The following is a 16,081-nucleotide window of genomic DNA, read 5'->3' as shown; positions in this document are numbered from 1 at the left end:
AGGAAGAGGGAGAGAGGTACAGGAAGAAACAAATAACACAAGCCCTGAGGCCCCGGGAGTCACTTTAAATTGATGGAAGTGATTCATCGCTGTGTCTGCACTTGCGCGCGTGTATGTGTGTGTGGCGGGGGGGTATTAGTAATAAAAGAGTTAGTTCTGGAAGCACAGGAACTTCATGGCAGACTTTATTCTTACAGACTATTCAATTAACTGAATTACCTGATGCAAAAGCTTAAAGAGCTTACCGACACACACACGCACGCACGTACACACGCACACACACGCACACACACGCACAGCTGTAACAAACAAGACATGCACAAATAAACACATAAAGCTAACACAGGGACATGCCGACAAACACACACTCTAAACGCTGCAAAAAGAAAACTGCAAACATGAACAAGACAGAGGAAACACAGATTTGAGTCGCATTTAAATGAGATTAAGAGCTTTACCTACAAAGTGACATATTCTAATCGGGTTTTCTGGTACGCACACACACACGCGCGCACACACGCACACACACACACATACAATTGGATGGCAATGTGTCTCAGCTATGAGCGAGAATGCAGAGAATGCAGGCATGATTCACATTTATTCCATACAGATTGATTCCACATCGACCAACATGAAATTTCAAATGTTCACCTGACTAACCTTAGTTGCTTTAGCCCTCACACTCACCCACATCAATATAACTGCACATCACAAGGCAGTTTTAATAGATTTTATTAAGGGTAAACACAATGTGCTTTACACTTAAATGCATGCAGCAACAAGTGGCACGTATAGAAGTATGCAATAAACAAAACATACATGTCACCGTCTCTTCAATACAACTTTACAAGTAAACTTTACACCCTTATGTCTTATCTTCTGTCTTTCTCCTCCACCTTTTTACCCTGATCCATGAACTCAAAGCACAAATGTACCGTCCCACATGAGTGTAATGACCTTTGCCAAAGTATGACCAATTCAACAATTGGTTTCTGCAGTTTATTAATTTTTTCGACCCTTTATTGGGGCATTTTTACATCACTGTGATAGTCTTGTCAGTCTTGAATTTTGCCTGTGTTTGCATACGCATGTGTATGTGTATATGTAAACATTTGTGTCCGATCATAAACTTTTGCTGATAAATGTAGAAAAGAGAAGAAAAGAATATGAAAATGGTAAAATGGTTATTTTTACCATTTGAATCCATGCATCTGCTGTGGGACTGGAAAAAAAACCTCCAGAACAACTGGAACAACGTCCAATAACTGGACCAATTTTGGTCTTGTTAAATGCGTCGACAGCTTTTCCAAACCCATACAGCTTATTTTCTTCATTTGCCTAATATCATACAGAACACCAATGGTTACTCGTGTCTCAGAACTGGACAGTACTGTTTTTCAAAGTCATACTGGAGCAGTGGCATCATGTTAACTAGGAGGAACATGGAGAGGGCATAAAACCCCAGAGGGATTTGCACTTTGATTGTGCTGTGAGGAAATGGTGCTAAAATAATCCCCTGCTTTCACCCTGATTCAGTTCCTGGCAGTGGTACGTCTGGCTCAGCCAGTGCAAAAAACAGAGTTGGCAGTAGCCTCAGGCCGGAACACTGCCAATCATACCCTAGTCGCTGCATGACTCCTACAGGTTGGTTAGGATACCTGCTCGGCAGGGATGGGGCAATCTGTGGAGGACAGCATGAACCTCCCAAGGTGAAACGCCTCACTGTGTATCTAAGGAGGCAACTGGTGGTCAACTCTCTCCTCAGGATGAGACAGGTTGGCAGTGACACAGACTGCATGCACAATTTGAAACAGGCAATGAATTTTGTCCTGTCCTGTGTTCTTGTATTGCTCTGCATGTTTGTACAAACAGCAGCGGAATTTTAATTTTTATGTATCACTTTTAAGTAACATCTATCCAGGCACGACGGATAAAAAAAAAGATCATTCTTTTTTTTTTTTTTTTACTTACTTTCCTACTCATTCTCCACATCACTCCAGGGGAAAAGTAAAGTATTACAAATAAAACACACATGGAAAAAGGGCACAAATTTGACCTGTCCGCCTCTCAAGATAGATGGAGGGAACACAGTGAATCCAAAAACAACATAAAAAGGAAATAACAGCTTCTGGAAAACAACATCACACAGTGACATATTTCACCTAGTGACCGCTCCAAGCGGGAAAGTGTGTAGTCTGTGGTTTGTCTGTGAATTCTAAATTATTTATGTGTCCTGTGTGTGTGCATGAGAGAAACCCGTCTGGGAGATTTGGGGTTGGTCTGACTAAAAAAGGTGCAAAAAACAGGAAACACATGCTAGTTGAGGCTACAAAGCTCACCTCAGAGCAGCTGACACACACACACAGACAGACAGACAGACAGACACACACACACACACACACACACACACACACACAGAGCGACTGCAACAGATGTTTTCTGTGGATATTTCACTGTCTGTGGGGTTGTTCCTTATCACATTATTGGAATACAGAGGCTGTCACATGTTTCACTGGAGAAGACTGTATATTTACTGTGTGTACATAGGTTACATAGGTTGTTAGAACGTTTAATGGCAGCTGCTAAATGGAGTGCAAAATATCACATCAGATCAAAGTGCAGACAAGTTACAAATGAGAAAAAAAGCACCTAAGCAGTTTGTTAACAACAAAAGGAATATAAATGTGTCCACACAGCAGTAACAGATCAGCTCTGATGCAGAACAAGCAAGCAACATATAAAGTATATGTAAATCAAAAGGCACTTGAGGTAGAATCATGTCACCTGCTGTCAAGACAGTGAATTAGAACAAGACATAGAATAATGCTAGCAGCACTGTGAGATTGCACTCTGGCACAGAAGTGCTTCAAGCTAAATGCTAATGTCAGCATGCTAATATGCTAAAAGTGACAATACCAACATGTTGATGTTTAGCAGGTATACTGTATGTTTTATCAAGGTTAAACTAAATACAAAGTACAGCTGAGGGTGATGGGAATATTGTGAGTTTTGGTCATAAACCAAAGTAATTGACTAATTGACATTCTGACCTCATGGCACTAGATGTAAAGTCAGAGGATGTGATTAGAATATGGCAAACAATACAATCCTGAGGGTGACATGATTGTGTAAACCAATATTTGTGTTTTTAATCCATCCAATAGTTGTTGAGACATTACCTCAAAGCCAAAAATGTCAACCTTGTGGTGTTGCTAGAGCAAAAGTCAAGGCATCCTTTAGGTACCACGGATACCTGCAATAAATTTCATGGCAATCCAGTGAATATGTGTTGTTGATATTACAGGCTGGAACAAGGGGTGGATCAACTGAACAAACACTGCCATGACTAGAGGCACACTGGTGATGTATACCAGATTACACACTGAAATCTGACTGTTCAATGGTGTCTATGCCAAATGATTACATCTTACTTACTACACACAAACAATTGCATAACTATAGTACATAAAGACAACATATGTGGTTCCAAACTAATCAGAAGACATGGCTGATCAGTTACATGTGTAGGAGTGTAGGAGGAGAAGTGAATGCGGCTGCCAGCCCACAATAGGATTGTATTGTTGGTGTAAATGAACATGTCTGACATTTTCAAATAAATCATGCAGATCCCCAACTGTCAATCATGGGAAAACAACAGTTCCGATGAATCTCTTCTTACAAGATCACTTATATATGTTAGTAGTAAAATATTTAATATATAAGAAATCCACTGTTCCTGTGTGATAAGAGACAAGTGATTGTAGGGAAGAGAGGAAATAAGGAACCTTTCATAGATGTACCCTTAGTGGTTGTTATGCTGCCTTCAAGTACTGTAGAACACATAAGAAAATGACTGTGAGGCTTACAAGTCCCCACAACATGAGTAATACCTGGACCACACACACACACACACACACACACACACACACACACACACACAGAGAGTTTATCCTTGGCTACCTTATAAAACCATAGAATTCCAAGGATGTGTCATTGAATTGCTCAATAAACACAAAGCCACTTATGTTACCGTAATGGGAACCGCACTGCAGACCTTGTTTAACTTTAAGTTCCTACTGTTGACATTTAAACACGGCTGCAAAAAAATACACTGGAACTTGTAAGGCTCAATAATGATGGTAATATAAAGGTTCAAGATAAAGGTAAAATGTTACCGATGGTTATATATTTGCTGACAGAGCCGTGAAGTTATGAGCAGAAACAAAATAACTTAGGAATGTACTGCAAAGAAGATGGATTCAATTCAATTCTGTGGTAAAATATATGTAGTAAAATTCCACATTGCTCTGTTTGTTTATTCAGTATTTTACCTCTGACATATAGAGCAAAAGCTCTGTTCACTTTCCAGGCAAATTCCCTTTTGTCATAGGCAGACTGGTCGTGTGTGTGTTTTATTAATGTCTTTTCACATTCACCACACAACCTAATCAGGTTAAATTTACCACTTCAACATCCACAAAAGAGATAAAAAGAGTTGATATATACACTAGTCTGCAGAAGCAATTGCCCAAACATACCATCCCTACAGAAAATCAGAAGCATCCTCGAGGCCAAACAAATCAGACATGACTTCACCCACTGAATAAACAAGCAGTATCAACTGTTCGCCTCTAAGCAACGCTCCCCTCTGCAAAACAAACTGGTGACAAAGATTATGCTTCACCACAAGAATCTTTTTTTTTTTTTTGACAAGGTCTCCAAAATGTAATCATTCTGGTGTGGGTAAAAGGGGTCTGGCGCTAGTCTGGTAAACAGGACATTAGCTATTGTTTTCACTGGAACAAAGTCATATAAAACAACTGGAAAACTTTGGGAGAGTTCTGTTGGAGGAGAAGGACAGAAGTGGTGTGACAGAGACAAAAATAAAGTTATTAATTTAATCTGGAAAGCTGCTGGAAAGACACACACTTCACAGAGAAGCACTGTGACATCACCTTTTATTGCATGTACCTGAATGTGTGTATTGAGTGTGAAAATCAGTCTGTAGCTCACACAGTAGCAGAAAGATATTTAGTTCTGTACTGGTGTGTGTCGACACCCACAGGCAAGTTATCAATGGTATGAAAGGAAGTCTGCTCTCTGACACCTCAGTCTGACTGCTATAACTCATAACTTATCAACAACAATGAATAACACAGATACATACTCACACAATAGTTACTGTATATGGGTAACAGATAAACACGCACACACAGAAATACACAATGGCACCAACTAAAGTCCAGACTGGCTGCCCTGGATGTCCCTCAGCCACATAATGTACAGTGACCGTCTGTGAGTGTCTGACCCGTTTTTGATGATGTTTGTGGAAACTTCCAGACTATTATTCATGCCTGTGCTAAATCCTGACTCAGGGATACACATTTTTCTTATTAGTGAAATACAATTTGCAAGAGGGAATAAAGGCTGCTTATTTGTTGCTTCTAATCTATTTTATATTTTTCAGCAACATAAACCTTACACAACATGAAAAATATAAGAGTTAATCATATGGACTAACAAACTAACAAACAGAGCTGCAGACTCCAGTGTTGATTCTTCTAGGAAGGGCATTACTAACAACCACTTTGGCTTAAAGGTCATCACTGGATTAAATGCACACATCAAAATATCATTTATTGGTGCTTTAAGAGATCTTAACACATTCCAACAGTAAATATCTCATGCTTGATATATAATGTATGCACCCCTTGGGCCAGTCAGTGACAAGATGTATCGTCTCTCCATATTTTATGAAAATTGCAATTATGGTGAAGCACACTAAATATATAAATAACAGGATCTCCATTACCCCAGGCAGTGTTATATTTTACACAATGTCAGAACGTGTCACATGTCCAACTCCTCTCAAGATCATGCCAGTGGCGTCGGAGACCTCACTGCATTATAGTGCATAATCTTTAATTTTAATTAATTACACGTTCAGGAGATTGATGGATATACATAGATGAATACAAAAAGTTGACGTTTATCCAACAATAGAAGAGATTCATCATTTATCAGGACTTCACCGGAGTTAGGAAGCATCTCTTAACAGATCGCGGCGAACTTGACAGCAGTTGATTGTAATCAGTTATTTTCTTTGCCATCCATTATACCTGTCCCCAGATGAATCCATTGGCCTTCAATGTAAACTAGACTGTCTATAAAGAAATGATGATATGTGTCTTCATAAGAGATGCTTAAAAGCTATGAACAAACCGCACCTCTCATGGCTTGTGACTCTAGACTTCTTCCTGAACTGAGGGTCAATTTAATGTCTTGTGAAGATTTTTATATATTTATAAAAATATTTATTTTTTTAATTTTCTTTTTTTTGTGTTAGTTTTCAAAAAAGAATAATCTTAGCAACTGAATACTGTGTCTGTGAACGAGTCTTCTAACTGTAACCTCTTGACTGTGACATGAAATTTATTTTATTTTTCTTTCTTTCTTACACAGTAGAAACCAACTGCAGAATATATGAAGCCAGTCACAAGGAGCATAACCAAACCTAGCCAAAACCCAGTTGGTATTGAAAGTTTGATACAAAACTTGATACTGAAGACTGATTTAGGGCGGGGTATAACTTTAAGTTAGGCAGAACTGTGTAAGGCTTTGAGTGAGGGGATTTCCAGTAGTTTACCAATTTAATACCATAAAATAGCAGTTACTACATGATAGACAGAAATGAAGGGTACATGTATAAAAGAACCACTGACCATTAATCTTTAAGAGTGATGACTTTGAGAACAGTAAACGTCACATATACATAGGTTTTTTTCACAGCAGACATTTTGACCCGTCACAGCAGGAAAAGCACTGGTGTTGTTAATAACATTAATAATGGCTCTCTTCCATTAAATCAATGTACTGCTAACTATTTTGCCTTTAACAGCTTCACAATCATTTTGATGATAAATTTTAGGGTGAAGAAGTGAATGCAAATAAAATATCATCAAAAGAATATTTTGCTGCAACCCCAAACACACTAACATGGGCAAACATACAGAGTATCTTACAAAAAAGATGGAGAGAATCAGCTTCTGTCTTCTTTTTCAAAATAAGTTAACCCTTCAGCTTGTAAGCTAAATTGCTGTAGCTAGTGAAGCTCAGAGTAAATAATTGGACTTTCAACTGAATCAGAAGCTGAAACAAAGAGGTGTAGAAAGACAAGCGAGCAAGTGAGTCCGCCTATGGAGTCTGCTTACAAACACAAAGGTTGTTTTTTAAACCAGCAAGGCAGCCTGGTAATTATTTGCCTAACATCTGAAACACAGCTTGCTTAGGTTGTAGCTGGTGAACTGTTACTTTAATGCACATGTATTTAAAGAGGGACCACGCATATGACAAACTAAAGCAATGCTAGAAATTTAATGGACAACACATTCAGCTGGATGTTCGCATAATCTGGAAGGTCCAACATGGTACCTGCACTCATATTCAGTTGGAGAAAATTACAAATATCAGCAAACAGTATCTTCATATATGAAGAAAAAAACTTTGAAATTCGGTATTTAAGTGCCTCAAATACTTAATCCTGTTAAAAAACTGTATATCTTGCTAAATGAGGGAAAATTCAAACAGTATCTACATAAGTCACTGAAGTGTCTTTTTCAGTTTCAGTCTAATGACACAGCTCCCCTTTGCGGCAACAATTTTGCGTCATCTTAAATTTCAAACAGGGGCCTCATAATTGTACCGGTGAAAGGAAGATGGAGAAGGCAGGAGTCTGACTTGTGTGGGTAAGAGTGTTAAAAGCATTTTGGAGCCATTAACACCATTTTCTCTCCCTTCACAGCCTTTTAAAAGCAATGCAGCCTGACACCATGTGTGTTTCAGTGATGTGTGCTTTGACTGTGCATCTGTCTCTAATAAAGAGAGTGGAATCATATTGGATGAAGATCACCCTCACATCCCCGCCTTGAAGAAGATGTAATTTTCCTCAGTCTATCCCTCTGTCTTCTTTTTCTGACTTCCTACTCTTCTTCCTCCTCTCTCTAAAGCAGATGTGAACATGCTCCCATTTTTTTCATCCATTAGAGAAGCACTCAGATTTCTCTTTCTTGCATTTACCTTTTTTTTTGCCCATCATTTTGTTGCGAGTCTGAACTTCCATCAAGCACTCTCTCTTCTCTTTGTCCTCTTTAAAGCATTTTCACTTTCCATTTGATTTTCCTTTTTCTTCTTTACCTTCACTCTTTCATGCTAACTAATCTCTCTTGGTGATGGATTCCACATAGCATGAATTAATTTGTTTTAAATTTTCTTTCTCTCTTAATTCTCTCCATTTTTGATCTCTATACCTCGAACAAAAGGCTAGATTTTATATCTTGCTTTGTCTAAAGCATGCTAACTTCAGTAGAAGAAAAGAAGTGATAAAAATAGAAGCAAAACAAGAGTTTAAATTGACGCTGCTTTCCACAGCTCTTGGTGAGTAAAGGTATGAAGTTTGATGCTGAAGTCACAACATTTCTTCCACACTGTAAGTAAACAGCTGTTAATGCTAACATTAGCTATGTAGCGAAAGCAAATACTTTCATAGAGCACCTTTAAAGTGTTTTTTTCTCTCACATACAGCAAGTATTAAAATTCTTATTAAAATGGTCAAATTTCATCAGTATTTGATTAAATTAAATTAACCATACATACTGAAGATGCCATGACCTTATCTAACCCTAAATTCACCACCTGTCTCCACACACATTTCTCTGCACACTCTCCATTTGCTTAGCTGTTTTGTCAGACTGCGTCTGTCTGTCTGCTTGGCTGAGTGCATCTTTACTAATGAAGCATGTTAGTGACAGAAACACTCAGCTAATCCTGCCAAGGCTACATTGCTTAGTAGAATTACAAACCCACAAATGAACAGACAGACTATCCAACTGGCTGAGGAGTAATGTGTTGCATCTGATACAGTAGAACAGTGGCTCTTTATGCACATTCCTCCCAAACTAGAAAACTAAAGATAACTGAAGTTAATACAAACACATTCCATCAAGGTTGTGTGAATGTATTTTAATGAACATTCAAAGATCGTCAAGGCATGCTGGGGCCATACCAACAGTTTTGTCTAAAGACAGAAGATTGAGAAGAGCTACTCTGGGACAATTATCAGTAACACTCCGCTGCTCTGCTGATGCAATGCTGATGATATAGACGAAAGTCAAAGATAACAGTCTCTCACACACATTGGACCATGCAGGCAGAAATGCAAATATGAGTATGTGTACAAACCCACACACAATACAACTGCACACAAACTTACTACATACATAATAAATTTTTTAGAAACACAAATGCTTGCACGCACAGGAACAAATTGCTGTTTGCCTGTTGTGTCTAATGATGATTTTTGAGACACACCCACACACACAGCCAGTAAACACAATGACATCACTGACAAACATAGTATGATAGTTTGACTGCTGTTTAACTTTACAGGAAGGCCCTGTCTTCAACAGACTTCAGGGACCAATTTCATTAATTGTGGCACAAAAAGCTGTACCTGTAGGCAGGTCAGCGCTGAGTAATCACAGTAGGATGACACATACATTTCATGGCTGTGCTAAAACCAAACAAATTGTCATCACAGGCAAAGTATTAATTATTTACACATAATAATTAGAGCATTCACAATATTCACTCAAAATCAGCTGGGGGAGGCGCATAGAAACAGCTGTTTCTGTCTCGCAGTTCTCTTTCCCTCTGCCCCTTCACTTACCCATTGAACCAAAAGTTGTATTTACAAAAGCAGCAGGCTAAGAAACCATACTAAGTGTTCTATCTGAATGTCTATGGATCTCCTCTGCTCTGTTAAATCACAGCACAGCACCTACACACAACAAACAGAACTTAAGTGACGGTTAGCTGGTCAAAGTGTGCGTGAGTGTGTGTGTTGGCGCGTGTTGGTGCTGCAAGCATCGTTTTATGCGGGGGCAAATTCAATTTAATATGAATTTAATACTACTACTGGCAAAAGCATAAGCTATCAGCGATCGCTCTGATGATCGTTGATCACTGAAATCATTGTCCATCAGCACAACCCTTGTGAGTAGATCGGTTTTCATGTTCAACCTCTGCAGTTTCATTTAGCTACTTGTTAGCAGCTGGCTTTTTTTTAAGAGATGTAAAAGCTTGAGGAAATCAAGACTGGGGTATTTACTCATCTATTTCATGTCGCAGAATAAAACATGAAAATGTCTTGAGCTTATGTGAACCACAGATCAAAAGTCCATTCAAAAAACCCATAAAATTCAGGATGAGGGAAGGGAGGTTCTAAAATGCCAACTAATTTCTGGATTTTAGGACTCATTCCTGCAACACTATATTCCGAGACACAAGGACCACTTGGTGATAGACAAAATAGCCCAGAGCAGATCACCTCTTCTTCAGAGACGACTTACGTGCTAAAGAGGGGCAGAATCATCACACCTTCAGTAAATAAACTTGTGAGAGAAGCTTAGGTTAAAATTGTTTTTGAGGAAATAATATTTTTGGTTACTTTTGGCCAAATGAGTGGGGCATCCAAAAACCACTGCCTGATATTTATAAAAAAAACAAAAAAAACAAACAAGCCTCTCTGTCACACTGCATACTGACAGGTCTATGTAGGACACGTAACAATAATGCAAACTCCAATTATATGGTGTTGTAAATTTTTCCTTTGCCCAGGAATTTAAATTGGCTGGTGTCTGCCCATATGTGGTCTGAGACAGCAGGCATTCACTGCTTGAATGTTACTGACACTTCTCCGGCTGTGCCTCTCCTCCTACATAAGTAGAGCCAAGGTCACGATGAGTCATCGAAAAACAAAATGGATACAGGTGAGAAAAACAAACTGATGAAAACACTGTTTCTCCTGGTGCTAATCCCCATCAGACACCATGCACTGTCACAAACAGAGATCCCCTTTAAACTTGCATTTTTGTACAAAGCCTTACACCTTTACCACAAATCAAAAAAAAGATGCTTGTTTTTCACTAAACCTCCTGATTGACCTCTTTTGGATGCAGAAATGTCAAAATAAACAGCAAAAATCCTGGATCTTCACCTTCATATTTTCTTGTGCTCCAGAAGCCAGTTATAGCAAAAGATCAGTGATGAGACACCCAGCTAACAGTTAAGACTACTAAGTGTGATACTGCAGACATTTATTTACCTACATATTGAATGTTTATCAGCATTAACTCTATGAATCATTCATTGTTTCTTCAAAGTGTTTAGTCAGCTGAGGTTAGACGGGATGCTAAAATGTAATAGCAAGGTGAACATGACGTATCTGCTCTGAAATACCTACACGCACACACACACAGGGTCACTTCGTCCACGACAGTCAGCCACAAACTACAACAAAGAGCCTTTATGCTGTCTGAGCATGTGTATCATCTCTAATACAGAGTCCATGTGTGCATGTGAGTGTGTGAGTGTGTGTGGGTGATCCATGGTTTGTCTAAGGGCCGGTGGACAGGGCCACAGTCATAAATCCGCCCAGCCGTAACCACGGTGATTTGCAGGTTCAGAGAAACCATAAACATCAGCACTGAGCGGCCCGCTGCTCTCAGAGGAGGCTGAATTAAGCGGTGAGTGTGTAGCTGGGTGTGCGTTTGTGGGCGCCAACTGTATGTGTCTGTATCCCTGCTTGAATGTGTGTGTATGAGTTTGCTCAAGGGCATCCCTCGCTGGGGATGAGAGGTGAGTTTGGTGATTGGCCGAGGGTCTGAGGGGGCATTAATCTAGACTGCTTCATTGGCTGTGACGGCAGAGGGGAGGGGTTAGTGCAGCTGGTCAGTTAGTTGCTGTCAGCTTCCTAATCTAGAACATTCTTCAATATTAGAGGGAGTGCGCAGGGGATCGCTGGGGCCAAACTGGATTCACTAAAACATGAGATTTCTCTGTCCTGTTACTTTTAGTTTTTCACTGCTTTTTATTAGGGAGTATAGTCCCATGACTACTTATTTATTTAATAGGGTTTAGAGGCAAATATTTAATCAAAGTGCTTTTCACCTTGTTTTATTTTCTTTTTAAAGAATCCTGATGATACTTCCCCTCCCTATGACTAAACAATAAACTAGCGTGAATCAGTAGGAAACAGCACATTCAATGGTACTTTAAAGGCATTTGATGTTATTACATATAGCATACAGAATAATTGCACGGTATGTTGTGTTGAAGGAACAGTATTGTCTTTTTTTGTTTGATTTATAGAAGCACATTCAACCTTTCTCAGATCATTAATGGGGCAAAGAAGCTGCCCTTTTTTTTTTTTTTTAACAAATACAAAAACATTTCGGTTGCAGAAAGAGAAGTAAAATGGAAAATGGTAAGTAAATAAATAAAATGCATACTAAAAATAACAACAATGAAAGAAAGACTGAGCAGAACTAACAAGGGTTTATGATTGTGAGAGTTATCTGAAACGGTCGCAAGACCTGCATGTATATAACAGTACGTGTCTGTGTGCATATTTGCGCTATAAATAATAAAATATGAATGACGTGCAGGTAGAAGTAAGACTATGTGTGTAAACATGGGTAAGAGAACAGGACTGTTAGGGAGGTCCACAACTTTTTTCCCCAATTTAATTATATTTTTTATCTTCCTTCTTCCTCTCCTCATCTCCTTCTGTTAATCATTTTCATTGTCAAGCCTCCCCCCACCCCCCAACTCATTCCTCTTTTATAGGAGGAAGGATGGACAGTCCAATCTCCAACTAGATTGTTTTTCATTCCAGTAGGATCCGACAGTAGCTATAGGGTCTGTTTACAGCTGCTGCACTTTTGTTGAAATGAAAAAATATCATTCAAATTGTTTTACAGCCAACATCTGCTGGACAGTGGAGTGCAGATAATCTAGGACTAACTCAACAAGAAAGCATGTTAGATAAAAGAAAAGGCACACAATAGTTGTATGGACCGGACCACAAAATAGCTCTATATCTGTCCACTGTAACAGGGTAACACATACAGTAGCAGTGGACAGACACCATTTGTGGCCAAAAGTTGGAATCTGATTGATTCAGACTGAAGGCCTCATGTAAAATCAATCCAGAACACAGCTTGTAGTTGGTGTGTGTGGCCAGTGACGGTGACATCGATCCAGAATGGGAAAAACGCTGCAAATAGCTCGGTGAAACTTCAATATCTGGCATAAAAGTCTCTGTCGCCTTCAAATGGATTTCTAAACAGCACAAGATTATGGAAAAGGCAAGAGAGAAGAAAGAATCACTGGTTCTCTTTCTCTCTTTTCAAAAGGCATTTAGATGATATGTCTATAAAATGTCTCGCTATTAGAAATGAAACATTTTCAACAAACTCACATTAATATAGAAAAATGTGGCTAGAGATTTATTTCATCACCATATCTTTCATTTAAAAAAAAAAACTCTGCTCAAAAGATAAATAGTATTCAGAGTATGATGCGATTCCTGCATAAATCTACGTTTGTTCTATTGAAACGAGCAGGGACGAAGTGGTACCCTGGTGCTGAGTGATCTTTGCAACAGGCCAGGCCATCTGTTGAGCATCAGTACTGAATGGAAAAGACTTTGCAAAGACAGCAATTTTGGTGGTACTGACAACTACAAAAAATACTGAAAAAAAGCTGACTTTAAAAGGATGCTGGGCAAAGTGCAGAAACCTCTAACAAAATTTTTCAAGCTGCTGTGCGAGGCACCAATAGAGCCAAGGGTTTAACCTCTGTCATTAGCAATGTTGAAATCTAGTGCTCTGAATGCTGTTAAAGAAAACTGACTTGATTTTTTTCTTTTCAGAGGAGAAGTCCTTTACAAAACTATCTGATTGAGGGAAGACACAACAGATAATTTTAAGGATTTCAAACAGGGACCACTGGATACTAGACTATTGACAAGTGAAACACAGGGAATGGCAAGCAACAGCCACACACACCATGTTCACGTTCTTTTTTTTTTTTCATGAGGCTTGGGCTTTCTTATTTTACATTTGCGTATGTATTGAATTTTAACTAGGGATGGGAATCTCAACTAGAACCGGTTCCAACTGGTTCAATCCATCGGCATCATTTGCCTTTATGCTTAACAATTCCCTTATCGAGGCCTTCCACTTAGTTCTGCTTGCATTGCAAAACAATGACGTCACGCTTTCGCCAGAGGCAGTCAGCGTGAACCACAACGAAGGAGCCGAGGAAGTGTGGCTTAATTTCACACAAAATGACACTAACAGCACAACCTGCAATTTCTATGGCACTAAGGTTTCAAGCAAGGTTGGATAAACCAGCAACATGCTGAAACATTTGTTGATGCAGCAGGGCATTAAATATCAGGAGTGCCATGTGTTTGATGCTCTACGCCGCCGGTCAACGAGTGTTTCCCAGTCTCAGCAGCACAGTGAAGGTACGTATTAGTGATGCGTCAGTTGCGAATGAGCCGTTTTTTTTAAGTGAACGATAGGAGCTGGCTCCCGTCCGAGAGAAGTTTTTTTTTTTTTTTTTTTTGTAAATTAATACAAGGCAGACCTAAAGAGACAGACAGCACCCTCTCCTTGAGGGATTAAACATACAGAGCAGATATCTATCTTGTTCATTGTTCAAATAAAATTTGTGTTGTTGACACTGAAAACCTGTATAGGCCTACTTTTTGCCACACAGAAAATCCACAGGAATAGATAAAGAATCAGATTGATAAGCAGAATCGATAATGGCATTGGTATCAATAAAATCTTATCAATTTCCATCCCTAATTTAAACCCCCTCAGGTCGCTCCAGTTGCAGACAACTGGAAAAGCACTCATCTGATACTTTAATATTTCTGTAACGGTTTAATTTAGGGATGTAATTTATAAATTGTCCTGCCGCACACCATTTTTCCATTTCAGTGAACTGTCATTTGCAAAATATAATCCTTCCAGGAGCTTTGTAAACCATCATGGAACCTGGTGTTATTGTTGGATATTTTGAATAAAATAAAACGAAAATAGATAAAGCAGTGGTTTGTGTCCTTATTCATCATAATTATTATTATTTACAGTAAAAACAAGTGTTATACTGTTTCTAATGAATTAAATCGGTGGCAGCCATATTGACTCATACCTCTGTCTTACTGAACTGTGCGAAAAGAGCTGAGCCAAATGGCAAATTGCCAGTTTACAAACGTGACTGGAGAGGTCTATGCCATGTCCTTAGCATTTAGAAATCTAGCAACAATACATTACTACTATTCTAATACTATTAATACTCAAACAATACACCTAATAATAGCCAATGATTATAAAAAGAAAACATATTTATATAACAATAATAATAATAATAATAATAACAATTATGCATATTGCACTGTTGAGCCACTCTAAATCATTACAGGGTCAATTCCTTCACCACGACAGCTCAACTGGAGACTTTTCAAACACAGTGTTAAAAAAATGGCAAAACCTTTTTTTCCTCATCAGCCACTCACTAGTCTATACACACACATCTCCAATACAGACTATACAGAGACTCCTGTATTACAATGATCTCTTCAGTCTGCATGGAGGTCATGGATAGGTAGATTGAGCTGAGGGACTATACCACGTCATGTTAAGCACATGTACTTTATGTTGATATATACAGGAAACACATATCAAATATCACGAGAAAATAGTCAATTTCTACTTCCCTAAAAAAAACAACTTTTTTTGCAATCACAACCCCAAGCTTGTTTTTCTGGGCTACAATGATATGTTGGAAGATGTCTGCTGGAGGATGTTTATCAATGGACTTTATATTGAATTTTGTCCTCGAGCAACTCTAACCCAGTGGACAATCAAATTCTCATCAAAGAAAGTAAATAAAAAGAAAGTAAAAAGTATTTTTGATCCAACTATTTTAACAAGTCAGTTGTCTGAAATACTGTATGAGAGGCAGCAAGAAGTCCTGAAGGAATCCTGTCTAACATCTAGCAATAATGCAATAATCCCCTTAGTCTACAGGGAGATCATGGATTACATTAGAAAAGACAAAGAGACAGTGACGTAGCAAAACATCATTTGACACAGAAAAGGGAAAGATAAGTGAAAAGTTGTAAAAACAGCAGGGGAGGAGAGGAGAAAGGGTGAGAAAGAAG

General features: G+C 38.7%; 1 protein-coding gene across 1 annotated transcript in view; it reads left to right on the top strand.

Moving 5' to 3' along the window:
* Nucleotides 1-13,845, top strand: part of pdgfd (platelet derived growth factor D) — an 84,592-nt gene extending 70,747 nt beyond the window's left edge. The window contains exon 8 of the mRNA XM_022748566.1: nucleotides 13,775-13,845. Within this exon, the coding sequence (XP_022604287.1) occupies nucleotides 13,775-13,776 (2 nt within the window). The 3' untranslated portion in view covers nucleotides 13,777-13,845. The remainder of the gene's footprint in view (nucleotides 1-13,774) is intronic.
* The last annotated feature ends 2,236 nt before the right edge of the window (nucleotides 13,846-16,081 follow it).

The sequence above is a fragment of the Seriola dumerili genome, unplaced genomic scaffold, assembly GCF_002260705.1.
Source record: "Seriola dumerili isolate Sdu_G_001 unplaced genomic scaffold, Sdu_1.0 BDQW01000122.1, whole genome shotgun sequence".
NCBI lineage: Eukaryota > Metazoa > Chordata > Actinopteri > Carangiformes > Carangidae > Seriola > Seriola dumerili.
The sequence above is the reverse complement of the archived record's forward strand: the minus strand, read 5'-3'. Positions and strand labels throughout refer to the sequence as shown.